The sequence below is a fragment of the Acinonyx jubatus genome, chromosome X (genome assembly GCF_027475565.1).
Source record: "Acinonyx jubatus isolate Ajub_Pintada_27869175 chromosome X, VMU_Ajub_asm_v1.0, whole genome shotgun sequence".
NCBI lineage: Eukaryota > Metazoa > Chordata > Mammalia > Carnivora > Felidae > Acinonyx > Acinonyx jubatus.
Window position 1 is genome coordinate 87,326,531 of NC_069389.1, and position 15,433 is coordinate 87,341,963.

Genomic DNA, 15,433 nt, shown 5'->3' on the forward strand with positions numbered 1-15,433 from the left:
AAGATTCCAGGCCTGAGCTCACATGGCGGGGGTGGGAGACAGGACATTTCAGTAGCAGGGGATCAAGGCATCATGGATTTGAGTCGTTTGTAAAGCAAGTTTCAAAGTCAGCGGCTGTCTCTGCACCACAAAGGGCCTTAGCGCACATCCAGGTAAGGTAGGTCAGAGGTGAAGAACATGAACTCTGGAGTTAGTCTGCCTGTTTCCATCCAGGCTCTGTAACTAACCTTGGGGCGGTTAATCTATGTTTCAGTGACCACTTCTGAAAAGGGGGGGGGGGTTATGACAGCTATCTAGGAGAGTTGTTCTAAGTATTAGTTAATACATTAATACATACCAAGTACTTAGGACAATGCCTACCAGAGAAGTACTACATACCAGTAGTTATTTACTACTGTTACTGTTATTGTTATCCTTATTGCTGTTTTGAACACTAGTCCTATCACTGTCCTTATCAGTACCTTTTCCAGGGAACCACCAGTCACTGCTCTGAGAAACTATTCTGAGTTTTACACCTACCACTTAGCCTTCAGGAGCCTGGCCTACTAGTATTTCTCCAAGTATAGGTTAAACGCTCCTCTATCCAGATTACCTTAGGGAGCCTTGTTAAAGTACAGGATGCTGGGCCTCATCCCGGTGGGTCCAAAGAAGATCCTTTGTCTAAAAATCTGTGCTGAAGATCAGCACACTCTGTGTGTGGGATTAGCCAGGAGCTGCTGCAAGAGTCTGTTTATTATCCTGTAGTGCTGGTAGAAACCCTGGAATGGAGGCTGGGAGCCTGGGAAGAGCTAGAGAAGAGGAGAGTTAAATGGAAGAGAAGAGAAGAAGAGAAGGAGGGAGAGAAGTGAGCAGAGTCTGCTCATGCCAGGAGGTGGTCAGGTGCGTCTCTGGTGGCCTCCAGGGGATATGTGGCATTTGCCTTCCCTTGATTTAGGGATTCATCAACCTGGCTCCAGCTTGTAGCAGAGGTGATGATGAGTCCAGTTACGGGGCGATGTTAGAGGCAGCAGGGCAGGGAGGCTTGTCTTAGAACTGGCTGCCTGGCCCACTGGCTGCCTTCAATCTAGGGCCCCCAAAGAGTAGAATACTAGGCGGACTCCTTGCTCAGTTGATAGGGGGTAGGGGGGCGGTGGGCTGGGTGCTGAGTGCCCTTGAGCTGTTTGGACTGGGCTGAGAGCCGAGTTTCAGATGCTTTTGTCCCACTCTTTGCTCCAGTACTAGGGTGAGGTTCACCTTGTTTCACGCCATCTTATGTCCAAGTCCTTTGAAGTCGCTAAAGTGGAGGCAGATGATACCACGGATTACCTGGGCTACCGAGGGGTTGGGGATTAGCACCTTTCCTCTCGTACCTACCTCCCACGCTACGGGGCTTACGTATTTTGGGTGGAATCTGCAACCCAAGGCAGGGAGGATGACACCGTGGTCCTGTTAGTGGTACAGAAGGCCCCTGTGGAGCGCCTCGTCACACCACCTAAGCCAAGACGGCTGGCCCTGGGCAAGTCGTTCTGCAGGCGCGGTTTGGCCTCTGCACACAAGCTGGTTGTCTTCTGATTTGCACCTGCCCTGGCTCCTCTGTAGGCCTTTTGAACAGTCTCTGTCCTTAGCCTTTCCCCCGAGTTGTCTGGAGAGAGCTGCACAAATACTTACTTTCCCTCCTTGAGTAAAATGTCAAGTAACGTGTTCAGGGCTGGACTTCCAGGTCCTGAAGTACCCTTCTTGTGTACCCAAAGCTTCTCTCTTTTTTCCACATGAAACTCTAGCTTTGGCTTAGTCTGAAGAAGTAGTAAATGTGGATTTTGTGGCTTCGGGGCCCCCTGAGTCCTCTTTAATGCCTAGTGTCTGGGGTACCTGGATGGCTCAGTCGGTTGAACATCCAACTTCGGCTCAGGTCATTCATGAGTTCGAGCCCCATGTCAGGCTCTGTGCTGACAGCTCGGAGCCTGGAGCCTGCTTCAGATTCTGCATCTCCCTCTCTCTCTGTCCCTCTCCCACTCACTCTCTGTCTCTGTCTCTGTCTCTGTCTCTGTCGCTCTGTCTCTCTGTCTCTCTCTCTCTCAGGCTCTGAGCACCAAGGAGGAAGTCAGGAGTCACCCTGATAGGGTTTAGACTCCAAAAGGAAGGACCCGTTTCTCCCCTACCCGTCACTTTGCATCCCTCTCTCCACACCAGACCTTGAGAAGAAGGTGGACTGAATACCTTATGCTTGGTAGCGCTGTGGGCACCTGTCCTTACTGGGGCCAGGGGTAGGGTCACAAGGGACGATACAGTCAGGACAAAGGATGTGGGGGTCTGTAGACCCCCATTACGTGTTATTTTCTTTACATGCTCAGATACTCTGAGAGTGGGGGTTCATACAAACTAGAAAAATGTTCACTAATCATAGCTAAATGCATCGTTCTGGTTAAAGCTTCCTGCAATGTAGAGATAAGGAGACTCTAACAGGAGAGTTCTCCCCTCTTACTCCCCAGAGGTAATTGCCACTCACGGTTTGGTGCATTCATCTTTTGACCTTTTCTTTGGCTTTCAAAATTTTTGAGCTATGTACTTAATAAATGAAGACATTCATTTGCTGTAAAACTCCGACTGCACAAGTCTGTTACATCCAAAGTCAAGGTCTCCCCTATCCAAATCTCTCCTCCCCAGTCCTGTTCCCCTGCTCGGTTTGCTAATAAATACCTTCCCAGTCCTTTTGCTATGCACCTTCTATCCACCTAGAAGCACAAATACTAATTTGTCCTTTTTCTTGTACAAAAATGATCATGCTTTGTATAATGTAGATTTGCTCAGTTTTACCAACAAATGGTTGTACCTCCTTTTTTGTAAATGGTTGCATAGTTAATTCTCCAGAGTACTTTATATATAAAATTAAGTTTATTTACTTTGAGAGAGAGAGAGCACAAACAGTGGAGATTTACTTGGAGAGAGAGAGAGAGAGAGAGAGGGAGAGGGAGAGGGAGAGGGAGAGGGAGCGAGAGTGAGCGCACAAACAGTGGAGGGACAGACAGGGAGAGAAAAAATCCCAAGCAGGCTCTGTGCTGTCAGTGCAAGCCTGATGCAGGGCTTGAACTCACAAACTGTGAGATCATGACTTGAGCCGAAACCAAGAGTCTAACGCTTAACCAACTGACCCACCCAGGCTCCTCCAGAGAATTTTTTTGATGACCCTCCCACTAATGGACTTTTAGTTTACTTTTTGGTTATTACATACTTTTTAAAATTACACATAACATTCCATTTTACATCTTTACACATACATCTCTGTGTGTGAATGCAAGCATCTCTGTTAGTATAAATTCCTAGAAGTGACTCCAAGTGAATGGGTATTTAAATATTTTGGTAAATAATGACCAGTTGCTGCCAAAGTGAAGATCCCTTGTTTTTCCTTCCCATGATGAATATCTGTTAGGATTTCTGCCATATTAGGTCATACGGATTTACCTCATTTAAATTTAAACAATTTCCCAACTTTTCATCGTAGGGATTTTCATACCGAAGAGTTGAAGTGATAGTGTAGTGAACAACCACATGTCCTCCAGGTGGATTTAACAACTAACATTTTCCCATATTCTGTTTCCACTGCTGTTCTTATTTCTGTGTAAGTTTGCTGAATCTTTTCCAAAAAAGTTGCAGACATCTTGACGTTTCACTTCCAAATACTTCAGCCTGAGTTTCCAGGAATAAGGAAGGGGTCATTCATATACAACCACAATACTGTGACCACACCCAAGGGAATTCTCAACAATTCTACAATGCTGTCTACTTTATCTGGTAATCAGTTTAAATTGAAACTTCCCTGATTGTTCCAAGAACGTGTTTAACTTTTTAAAATAATCTTTTTAAATATTTACTTATTTTTGGGAGACAGAGAGACAGAGTGCAAGCAGGGGAGGGGCAGAGAGAGAGAGAGGGAAGACGCAGAATCCAAAGCAGGCTCCAGGCTCCGAGCTGTCAGCACAGAGCCTCACGTGGGGCTCGAACCCACGAAACATGGGATCATGACCTAGGCCGAAGCCGGACACTTAACCGACTGAGCTACCCAGGCTCCCCTGAAATAATTTTTTAATGTTTATTTATTTATTTTGAGAGGGAGAGAGTGCACATGAGCAGCGGAGGGGCAGAGAGAGAGGGAGAGAGAGAATCGCAAGCAGGCTCCGTGCTATCAGCAGAGCCCGCTGTGGGGCGTGATATCCCAAACCGTGAGAAATCAAGAGTCAGACACTCAGCCAACTGAGCCACCCAGGCACCCCTTTAACTTTTTGTTTTGTAATCAGGATTCAGTCAGGTTTCAAGATTGTTTTTGACTGTTCTCTTTAATTTTTGTTCATTTTAAAAAATCTAGGCACAGTCTCTCCCAGCCCCTGCTTTCTTTCTTCATGGCAGCGAAATTTTGGTGACTCCGGGCCAGTCGTTTTGTAGACTTTCGCACATTCTGGATTTGTCTGGCTCTTTTCTCGTGGCACCTTGTTGTTTTTAATGGCAGCATGGTATTCTGTTCCGTGAACGTATTGCGGTTTATTTTAAGTTGTGGGCATTCCTTCTGTGGCCTCCTCTAGCAAGTGGTATTATTTAGTTCCCAGGAGTTTGTGGCACCCGTAGGCCACAGTAAAAGTCTGTGGTCAGTTAATGAAGACAAAGTGTTCCAAAGCCGAACTCGGTTGGCAGGAACAGTACCAAAGGCAGCAGTAAGAGTGGATTGTGTCCCTTCCCCGCTAAAGGAGATGGATTATTGTTTTGGTCTCACAGTTCTGGGAGCTGGAAGCCCCAAACTGGGGTGCAGGTGTGGTGTGGTGAGGGCCCTCTTCTGCACCGCAGGCTCCTTGCTGTGTCCTCAAGGGGTGACGGGGCCACGGGGAGCTCCCTGGGGCCTCGTATAAGGGCACTGATCCCATTCACAAGGGCTCCCCCCTCAAGACCTCATCACCTCCTAAAGCCCCCACCTCTTAATACCATCCCATCGGGGCATGAATTGGGGGGAGGGGTACAGACATTCAGACCATAAGCAGTTCTCTCTTCTGATTCTCTGATTTCTTGTGGGCATCGGGGGCTGAGCTGAGACCAGGGTCCTCCCCTTAGAGCCCCCTGTTCTTATTCTGCACCTCATCATCAGCCAGGGAGTGTTCTGGTAACGCCGATATCTCTTGCCACGCAGCGCGAGCTCCGAAGTCGTGAGCTCCCTGGACTTCTAGCACACCCCTCCCTCGGACAGTTATCCTCCCTTCGCCTTGTCCTTCCCTTCTCATCTCCTGGAGCCCGAGCCGATACCCTCTCTCGTGTTCTGGGTCCCACTCTGTGCAGGACCTCTTACTGCCCAGCGTCTCCTGCCTATCTCGCTTCTTCTGCTTCTCCCTCTCCACTCACCACTGGCTGCTTCCCTCCCTCCGTAAATAATGTTCCGGGCTCCCATTCTTCACTGTTATCTCTCTGTAGATATGAGCCTGGAGTTATGACTTTGTCTCTCTCCACCCATGCACTCTTGCTGGGAGGACCGTGGGCCCAGGGTCTGCAAAGTGGGGTGCGTAAGATGTTCTGTTGGGGTGCTTAGGAAAATATTAGCATGTTCATCTTAGAGTTTCAGCTTCTTATTTTTCCATGCTACTGTTTTTTGGTTTTTTGTGTTTTTTTTTGAGGTTTTTTGTTTTGTTTTTTTGAGAGAGAGGGAGAGAGTGCAAGTGAGCGAGGGGGAGAGAGAGAGAGAGAGAGAGAGAGAGAGAGAATCTCAGGAAGGGCACGAGGGAAAGGGAGAGAGAGAGAGAAGCGGAGGCTCATCCAAAGTGGGGCTTGTGTTCACCCAAAGCAGGGCTCGTGCTTACGCAAATAGGGCTCAAGGTCACCCGAAGCAGAGCTCGTGCTCACCAAAAGTGGGGCTCGAGCTCACCTGATGCAGGGCTCGAACTCATGAACCGTGAGATCATGACCTGAGCCGAAACCAAGAGTCGGATGCTTAAGTGATGGAGCCAACCAGGCGCCGCCTGACCTTATCCTTTTATCCATTAGCCTCCTCAACTTGACCATGAGCTCTTGTAGGGCAGAGACTGTGTCTTCATCATTGCTGTATACCCAGAGCCAGGCACATTTCCCTGCCACCTAGTAGTGTCTCAATAAGTGTTGTGTTGTTTTTTTTTTTCTATTGATTGGATGAGAGTAAGAATAGGACTGTCATGGGTAAGAAGAGGAGAGTGGTGCTGACAGCCCTTTGGGAGATAAAGAAGTCTCCAGGGAGAAGCTCTCACCTAGAGACAGGCCAAAAGAATGAATCACTTTGTGGGGGGGGGGGGGGTTGCGCCTGAGTGGCTCAGGCAGTTAAGTGTCTGACTCTTGGTTTCAGCTCAGGTCATGATCTCATGGTTTGTGAGTTCAAGCCCCATGTTGGGTTCTATGCTGATAGTGCAGAACCTGTTTGGGATTCTCTCTCTCTCTCTCTCTCTCTCTCTCTCTCTGCCCCTAACTCTCCATCTTTCTCAAAATCAATAAACAAACATTAAAAAAAAAAAAAGAATGAATCATGCTGGGAAGCTAAAGTTATCCTGGTAGTCACCTGATAAATACACTGACGTGTGACTTAGGGCCATGGGACAGGCCCAGGCTCTACTCTTGCTGGAGGTTCTTGCTAAGGCAGAATGATTAGGTAAAAAGAGCTCCAGCTTTTGACCCAAAGAGGTCTCGCCTTAAGTCTTGCTGACTGGAATGGAAATCTGGCCTTTACCACTTACTGGCTGGATTAACGTTGAAAAGGAGGGGTAATAACAGCTAGCATTGATTAAGCACATATTGTATATCAGCACTGGGCCAAGAACTCTACATGCATTACATCACCTAATGTCACCACAGCTTAATGAGATAGGCATTATTATCATTCCTATTTTATAAATGAGCCACGTGAACCTCAACAAGATTAAGTGATTTGCCCAAAGGTGCTTTGCAACTAAATGATGGAGCTAGAATTTCAATCTGAGCAGCCTGGCTCTAGGCTGGCCATATTCATTTGGAAGTCATCAGTAGACAGAAGTCCTTTACAGCCAGGAGCCTGAATAAGGTTATCTAGTGAGTGAGAGCAGATAGAAAGAGAGCCAAGGACTTGGTTCTGAGCCCCTTCAATATAAGGGACAGAAGGAAGATCCGGTAACGGAGGTTGAGAAGGGCAGTCATTGAGGTAGGGAAAGAATAGGGGTGAAGTAAGATGAGGCCTGAAAATTGGCCAGGACCAACTGGCATGTATAGTTGCACAGGTTGTTAACTGCACAAGGGGGTGATTGTGCCAAAAATCTTTGGGACACCCTGGCATGGGGATGAAGAAGGGGTGGCTCCTTAAAGTTCACACAAAGATGTCACACGGGTGTGCTTCCGTCCTTGTTGCCCATTAGAATTAGGATGGGTGTCATGGGTAACCTCAGTAAAAGCAATTTGAGGGGTGTGGTGGGTGTGAAAATTTGGAGTGGTTGGAAGGATAATTCAGAGGAGAGGACATGATGGCAATGAGAAGAGACAATCTTTTTGAGGACTTCTGTAAAAGGGAAAGCAGAGATATGGGGTGGGGGCTGGTGGGGAAAGCAAAGGCAAGAGTTTTTGCCTCTTTCGATGGAAGATATTGAAATGTACTTGTTTTCTGATAGGAATGATCCAGTGACAAAAAGGGACAGTTGCTGGTGTGACGTCCTGGAGCAGAGGGATGGGATCTAGCACACACGTTGAGGGGACTGGCCTTAGCCAGCAGCGTGGTCGGGGGATCCTGAAGAGCAGCGGAAGAAAAGGCAGCTCTGGGGATAGGGCGCAGGGAGGAAGGAGACGTTGAGGCAGGTGCCCGCGGATGTCCTTTTCCCATTGCTCTTTTTTCCCCGAATGGAGTAGGAAGGCATTTCACCAGCTGAGGGGCAGGACGGAGGAAGGTTTGAGGAAGGCGCAAGAAGTTGTAAAATAGTTGTCCAAGAGAGAGGAGAGCAAATGGATTGGGGCATGTGGACGGATGGTTGGGTAGCATTAAGACTTGCCGTCATGAATTTAAGGGGGGTTCACAGCATAGTTTTATATTTTTCTCCGGCAATGCTCATTTGCCTGGGGGGTAGAGACGGGAAGGCAGAGAGTTTGATTTAACCAGCAATGTGGATTTGCAAAGCAGGTAGGATAGAGTGGGGAGAGAATGTCCGGAGGGTTGAGAATGTGGGGAAGGGGCTGAAGGGCAAGTGTAGAAGTGAGGATGTGAGGTCAGTGAGGAGCAGTCAAAACGTGGTGGGATCAGTGGACCATAGGTCCCAGTGAAGTTGTAAGACGGATATGAGGCGAGTGAGTTGTTGGCTAGGTAGGCTGTGGTCATTGGAGAGTGGGGTACACGACAGGCCAGTGCTAACACTGTTGAGGACACAGGCATTTTGACACATTTCCAATGCAGGAACGTTGGAAAAAATGACAAGAGAGGGAGGTAGAGTACAAGGGCATGAGATTCCATTGGGGGAGTGGTTAGGAAGGAGGCAGAGAGAATGGCTGTGGAACAGCCAGTGGTGTAGAAGCAGCAGTGAGGAGCAGACAGGACCCCTCCTGGCCCCGTGGTACCGGGCAACATGGGAGGAGAACCACCCAGCACTTGAGAGGGCTGTAGGGGTGGCCGTGACCTCAGAGGAGCAGGGAACCAGGTTTTCATTAAAGCAAGAAGGTGGAGGGACTTCTCAGAGGATAGTATGAGAATGAAGACAATTTCAAATAGTCCTTGGGTTCCAGAGGGTAGGCTGGAAGGGTTTCTAGAATTGAGGGAAGGTGAGAGATGAGGTCAGATTAGGGAGGGATTAGAATTCAGGTGTTGGGGGGCGCCTGGGTGGCTCAGTCAGTTAAGCATCCAACTTTGGCTCAGGTCATAATCTCACAGTTTGTGAGTTTGAGCCCCATGTCGGGCTCTGTGCTGATAGCTCCAACAGCTCGGAGCCTGGAGCCTGTTTCGGATTCCGTGGCTCCCTTGCTCTCTGCCCCTCCCCTGCTTGTGCTGTCTCTCTCTCTCTCTCTCTTTCTCTCTCTCTCTCTCTCTCTCTCAAAAATAAATAAAAAAAACATTAAAAAAATTTAGATTTCAGGTGTTGGGTGGTGACCTGGGAGTTTGGGGCTTCTTATGGTGACTGAGGTGACCAAGGATGGAGGGCACGGTGGGATTGCTTGTCTCCATGGCAGAGCATGGGGGTGTGGCCGGCAGAGCCATATGCTAGGAAGAAGACGGTCACACGCTTGCTATGGACGGAGTCTGTGCCCCTAATGTTTTAGGCAGTCTGAGTCCAGAGGCCTGGTGGGCTTTATCAGCCTGCTTTTTTTTTTTACAGGTTTTTTTTTTTTTTTAATTTGAGAAAGATACACAGAGCAAGCAAGGGAGGGGCAAAGAGAGAAGGAGACAGAGTCCTAAGCAGGCTCCATGCTGTCCGCACAGAGCCTGATGTGGGGCTCGAACTCACAAACCGTGAGATCATGACCTGAGCCAAAACCAAGAGTTGGACACTTAACTGACTGTGCTGCCCAGGTTCCCCTACAATAATCTTATAACAGCGTAATTATTTCCATTTTACTGGTGCCAAAATGGGTGGAGAGGTTAGGTGGCTTGCTTGAGACCAAAGGGCTCTTAAGAACATAATGAAATCTAGAAACGCAGATTTGACAGTCTCCAAAATTTTTGCTCTTAGCCATAGTGCTAAACTGCCTCCCTGGACATTGCATGTGAAGGGTGTGCTTTCCAGGAGGTCTGTGAGTGCAGAGGGGTAAGCAGTAGCTAGAGTCTGAAAGGACATGGCAGGGGCCAGGGGCTGTGGGTCCTTAGCCCAGTTCTCTGCTCCGTGCTGTACGACAGCAGCTTGGTTTCCCAGGCCTGTTTCAGGGGGAGGGAGGTCAAGTCCCATAGGTACCTGAACGTTCAGATTACAGCCAGAGTGTTGGACCTTCCTGGGACCTTTTCCTCCTTGCCTGTTTTCTGGGTGAGCACAGTCAAGGCAGTTAACCCTTTTGTGCCTCGGGTTCCTCATCTGTCAGATGACACTTGGCCTGCCGGCCTCATGGGGTTTTTGAGAGGAATGAGGAGGGTCATGGATATGGAAATGGTTGAAAAAGCATGAAGCAATACCCAACTCAAGATGGTAGGGTGATCCTGGATCGTATGACTATTGAGGGTCCAGTATGGACCCCCGAGACCTCCAGAGCTCATGCTGGTGATGCCCGTTGTCAAACCTTTTCTAGCTATTCCAGCATGATCTGCAGAGCCACGTGGAACCTCATCTCTTTTTCTGGGATTTTCACATCCGCCTGTGAACATAAAATAGTACTTGGGCATCATCTGGGTCCGTGGGCAGTTTTCCTTCTGCGTGGGTTTTTCTTTCTTTCTTTGTTTAAAGTTTATTTATTTTGAGAGAGAGAGAAAGCGTGAGTGGGGGAGGGACAGAGAGAGAAGGAGAGAGAGAGACAATCCCAAGCCCAATGTGGGGCTCGAACTCACAAACTGTGAGATCATGACCTGAGCTGAAATCAAGTTGGAAGCTTAAACAACAGAGCCACCCAGGCACCTCTCTCTCTCTCTCTCTCTCTCTCTCTCTCTCTCTCTCTCTCTCTCTCTTAATGTTTATTTTTGAGAGAGAGAGAGAAAGTGCACGAGAGAGAGAGAGACAGAGAGAGAGAGCACGGGGAAGGGGCAGAGAGAGAGAAAATCCCAAGCAGGCTCCGCTGACAACAGCAAGCCCAATTAGGGACTTGAACTCAGGAACCGTGAGATCATGACCTGAGCCAAAGCTGGACGCTTAACCCACTGAGCCACCCAGATGCCCCTGTGGGTTTTTATTTTCAAGGGCCGGAGCCAGCATCTCTGTTCATGGTCTACAGTCATCACAGCTGCCATTCTGGGGGGCTCTGCCATCTTTTGGTTTTAGTCCCTGGCACAAGGCATGCTTGGGCTCTCACGCCTGGGGAGCCCATAACTGCCTCCTCTCATTAGCGTGCAGTCTTGGTTCTGTGCTTGCCTTGTAGGGAATAAGGAGGCAGTGGACCCTTCCCCTGGGTTTTCTTGTCTCTCTCGGCTTCCATCTAGGGGTGTGCGTGTGTGTGTGTGTGTGTGTGTGTGTGTGTGTGTGTGTGTATTGCAGGCTGTGTAAGCCCCAGAAGCCAGGCCTCTTGCCAGCTGCTGAAGTTTTTTTCCCCCAGAATTGTGTTAGCCACCCAGCTGTTTGCATTCCTAGCCCTCTGCCAAAGTCAGTGGCGCGGTCCCCATGCCAGGTGGAAACCGCGCTCTGCTTGGGTAATCCAGGGCTTCCATTTTGTGAGGGATGGGAAACAGCAGTGAGTGAGCAGGCGTGTTGGGTGGAGGGAGGGTGGGGCCGCTCCTTTTGGCACGCCATGTCGGAACTGGCCCAGCTGCTTGGTCTTCACCCAAAAGTAGGGCTAACTCTGGACTGACCCCAAATATCCAGTGGGGAAACTCTTTATTCTTGGATCTAGACCAGACCAGGCCTAGCAATTGCCTTTTTGTTTTTTATTTTTTTGGAAATCTGGAAAATGGGACTAATAAATCCTATGCCACACATTTTCCATGTCAGATGAGAAATAAGCTTTTAAATCATTCACCACCTTGGGGTGCCCGGGTGGCTCAGTGGGTTAAGCATCCAACTTCGGTTCAGGTTGTGATCTCATGGTTCGTGAGTTTGAGCCCTGCATTGGGCTCTGTGCTGACAGCTCAGAGCCTGGAGCCTGCTTCAGATTCAGTGTCTCCCACTCTCTGCCCCTCCCCTGCTCACGCTCTGTCTCTGTCTCTCAATAATAAAGCAACACAAAACTGGGGTGCCTGACGGGCTCAGTTGGTTAAGCATCTGACTATGGCTCAGGTCATGATCTCGCGGTCCCTGAGTTTGAGCCCCGTGTGAGGCTCTGTGCTGACAGCTCAGAGCCTGGAGCCTGCCTAGGATTCTGTGTCTCCCTCTCTCTCTGCCCCTCCCTGGCTCGCGCTCTGTGTCTCTCTCTCAAAAATAAACAAACACTAAAAAAACTAAAAATCATTTACCACCTCCTCATCTGGAGCAAGAAGTGACATTACATTGTGTTTTCTCAAGCATATTCTGCAGAATACTGAGTGTTCTTTGGGGAAGAAAAGGCACTGGCTAAGTTTGGGAAACATTGGATAAACAATTGTTAGCAAATTCTGTAGTGGCAGAGACCACCCAGATCCTCAGTATACCACGAATAGCCGTGGTGAATCTCCTGGGGATCTAGTATATGCAAAATTTCTTACATCAACTGGCTGCTTTCTTTTAGTGAAATGTTTTTTCAAGTACCATCGCTGCCAAACGTGCTTTGGAAGATGCCGGGCCGAGGTCATAAGTGTATATTCATTTTATTCTTTTTTTTCACTGTGATTGTGAAGGGACGTGAGCACTTGCAATGCATGGCTTGGCTAAGATGTAGGTCCTAAAGAGCAAGGGCCGTCCACTTCAGAAGCTGTTGACATAAGTGCTTCCTGCTCTGTGACACCTTTCTCCCTCCTGTCCTTACAGCTCCCCTTTGAATTGGAGATTTACTACATTCAGCATGTTATGCTCTACGTGGTGCCCATCTACCTGCTTTGGAAAGGAGGTAAGCCCCCCCCCCACCCCAGCACACCGCCAGTGCCACTCCCACGCCTATCCACCCCACACCTAGCCACTCCCACGCCTAGCCACTCCCACGCCTAGCCACTCCCACACGTAGCCACTCCCACGCCTAGCCGCCCCCACACCTAGCCACTCCCACACTTAGCCACTCCCCCACCTAGCTGCTCCCTTCTGTTCTGGGGAATCCTCATGTACTGGATGCCCACCAGGATCTTGAGCTACTGCCAGGCTGGGTTTCTGCAGTATCCTTTCTTTATGCCACACACCAGGGGGTGAGCAGATGGGCGTGGATAAGGCCTGCAAAGAATCTGGGGGCTTTTCAGAACCCTCGTTTGTGCCTTGTGGGTAAGCACGCTGCTGCTGTGTGTTCTGGGGCCTAGGCCTGGGGCTCGTTGTCTGTGGTAACATTGGGTTTGCATGGAAACCCCCGCAGCCGCGATTCTGTCACTCACATGTGCTGTGCCTCCCCCGTTGCGTCAGTGTGCAGTATAGGGTAGGAGGAGAGAAGGAAGCACTCAGCCCTGTCGAGAGCAGGACCTTGTGCTCTTGCTTATTGTATCCATCCTCTCAGAACCAAAGAAGATATTGAGAGGGGCAAGAAGTTCAGGGACTGTGAGGTTCTAGGGCTGAGGGAAGAAGCAGGTAAAAGAATAGTGACCACCGTGTAAAACAAACCATTGACAACCTTGATCTTGTCATGAGGGAGAGACCTCCAACTTGGTAGAGATGGCCTTGAAAGGAAAGCTGATCTCTTTGTGACCTCACAGTGACCCTTAAGTTATCCCCCCCCCCTTCTATTATGTGGTAGATGAGAGGGGACTAGCCTCTCTGTCTTGGTTGCTGGGACTTCTCTGGGGGACCAACGCCACTATCGCACCTCAGGCCACCAAGGCTTTCATTTCTATCACGTTGAAAATGACACGAGGCCATGTGGGCCCTTAAAGCCACTGGAAGATGGTTTGGAAGTTGTGCTTCCTCTAACTCAGGAATCCTGGCAAATCTGAAGAACTTTTGGCAACCTGGGGACACATTGGAGGACGGGTACCGTTGCTCTCGGTGGAGTCTCCTGTCAGTCAAGAGATCTGCCCCCCTGTGCCCTGGTTTCTGTCAGATAGCATTTTTTCTTAGGACTGGTCTCAATGTTCTTTGAGGCTGTTTTTACCCTGTGCAGCCCCTTGGGGGGTCTCACAGACTCAGAGAGCACCTTCTTTGAATTTGCTCTAAATGTACTGTTTCCCCCTCTAAGCTGTAGGGCAAGTCTCCATATCCAGGAGACGTGTGCCATTTTTCAGGTATGTCTCCTGTGGCACAGGAAGCAGCTTGCTAATAATATTCAAGTCTGGGGGATACACTCATTCTGAATAGAACCAGGCAGGCAGCTATCTCTGCATTCCAGAAGCAACCCCCCTCTCCTTTCTGAGGGATGAGATGCAGGTTTTGGCCCAATGTGCATGGCCATTAGTTAAACCTACTTGGCTCCGAGGTGCCCGTAAAAATCTGTTAGGTAGCTGAGCCAGACTATTCTGAGATGGAAAATACCAAGTAGCCATCCCCAGTACCCCCTCCCCACAAAAAACCCCTCACAGTCTGGGAAGCTGCAGCTTCTAGAAGTGCTAGGTTCCACTGCAGCCTTCTGTTGAATCTGTCGCCACACTGTTTGGGGTAACTGAGCCGAGGAAGCAGGGATGCCAAGGCTTAATTCCAATTTATTTCTCACTGTTAGTGATTCTTTCCTCTTTCCTCTGGTGCCTGGCCCAGAGTAGAGGCTGTAAAAACAGTAACGGTAATAATAGCCACAGTAAATATCAGCTTTTTATTGAGTGTTTCCTGTGTGTGAGATACTTTGCTAGGCATGCTTTGTGTGTTTTCTCATCCAACTAACCCTGGTGAAAATGCCCCTTCTACAAAGGAGAAAGCCAAGGCTCAGAAATGTTAGGTACCTTGCTCACAGCCATCAGTAGCAGAGCCAGGATTCAAAGCCTGGCCTCGATTCCCTCTCAAACCAGTCCTTTTCTCTGCGTACCTCATTGTCCTAAAAGGCAGGCACCTGTCCCCTAACCACACAGCAGGTTGGGAGTCTCCCCTCCAGCCACCCCCAACATGTATTTGTTGAACACTTACTACGAACCCAGCATTTGTACTAGGGAATCAGAGATTCCCTGCTATAGGGAGTCTGTGTGGGAAGAGAGCCTTGGGAGTGTAAACCAGCAGGGTAAGTGCGACAGAGGGCGCCATAGGAACAGAACAGGATTTATTTGTCACCACTTCTGGGCTCTTCAGAAGCCTTGGCTTCCTTTCTGGCTCTTTGCTGTCATCTGCTGTTCATTTGGGGGAAATTATATGCACTTAGAGAAAAGTCTGGTTTTCCTAAGGCTGGTTTCAGTCTTTGGTCCCGAGTCTCAGACCTGGGCCTTGCAGAGGACAAATTGATCTGGAGTGAGCAGTGGGAAGATGATTCTCTGTAAATCAAAAAAGCTGAGGGTTTAGGGGTTCTCTTTCCTAGAAGTCTTGTAAGTTTCCAAAAGTAACTGACTTTGGAGTTTATACCCAAGGCAAGACAGCTCTCCTGTAGATACCTCCCATGGCCAGGAGCCCTGTTTTCCTGAAAGGCAAAATTGTGCTGCTTTCTGTGGCCTGGGTGGGGGCGGAGTTCAGTACTACCTAGTGGGATCCCCTCCCTCCTTCATTACTACAGTCCTTCAGCATGGCCGTAGTGACTGTGACATCCTGTGTCCACACTGTTCTTTTTTTTATTAAAAATGTTTTTAATGTTTATTTTTGAGAGAGAGAGAGACAGACAGACAGGGTGCCAGTGGGGGAAGGGCAGAGAGAGAGGGAGATGC

General features: G+C 49.0%; 1 protein-coding gene across 7 annotated transcripts in view; it reads left to right on the top strand.

The window, feature by feature from the left end:
• TMEM164 (transmembrane protein 164) overlaps window positions 1–15,433 on the top strand; it is a 166,540-nt gene that overhangs the window by 118,051 nt on the left and 33,056 nt on the right. For all 7 annotated transcript variants that reach the window (XM_053201544.1, XM_053201543.1, XM_053201541.1 and 4 more), the window contains one exon: window positions 12,495–12,573. In XM_053201544.1, coding sequence (XP_053057519.1) covers window positions 12,495–12,573 — 79 coding nt within the window. The remainder of the gene's footprint in view (window positions 1–12,494; window positions 12,574–15,433) is intronic.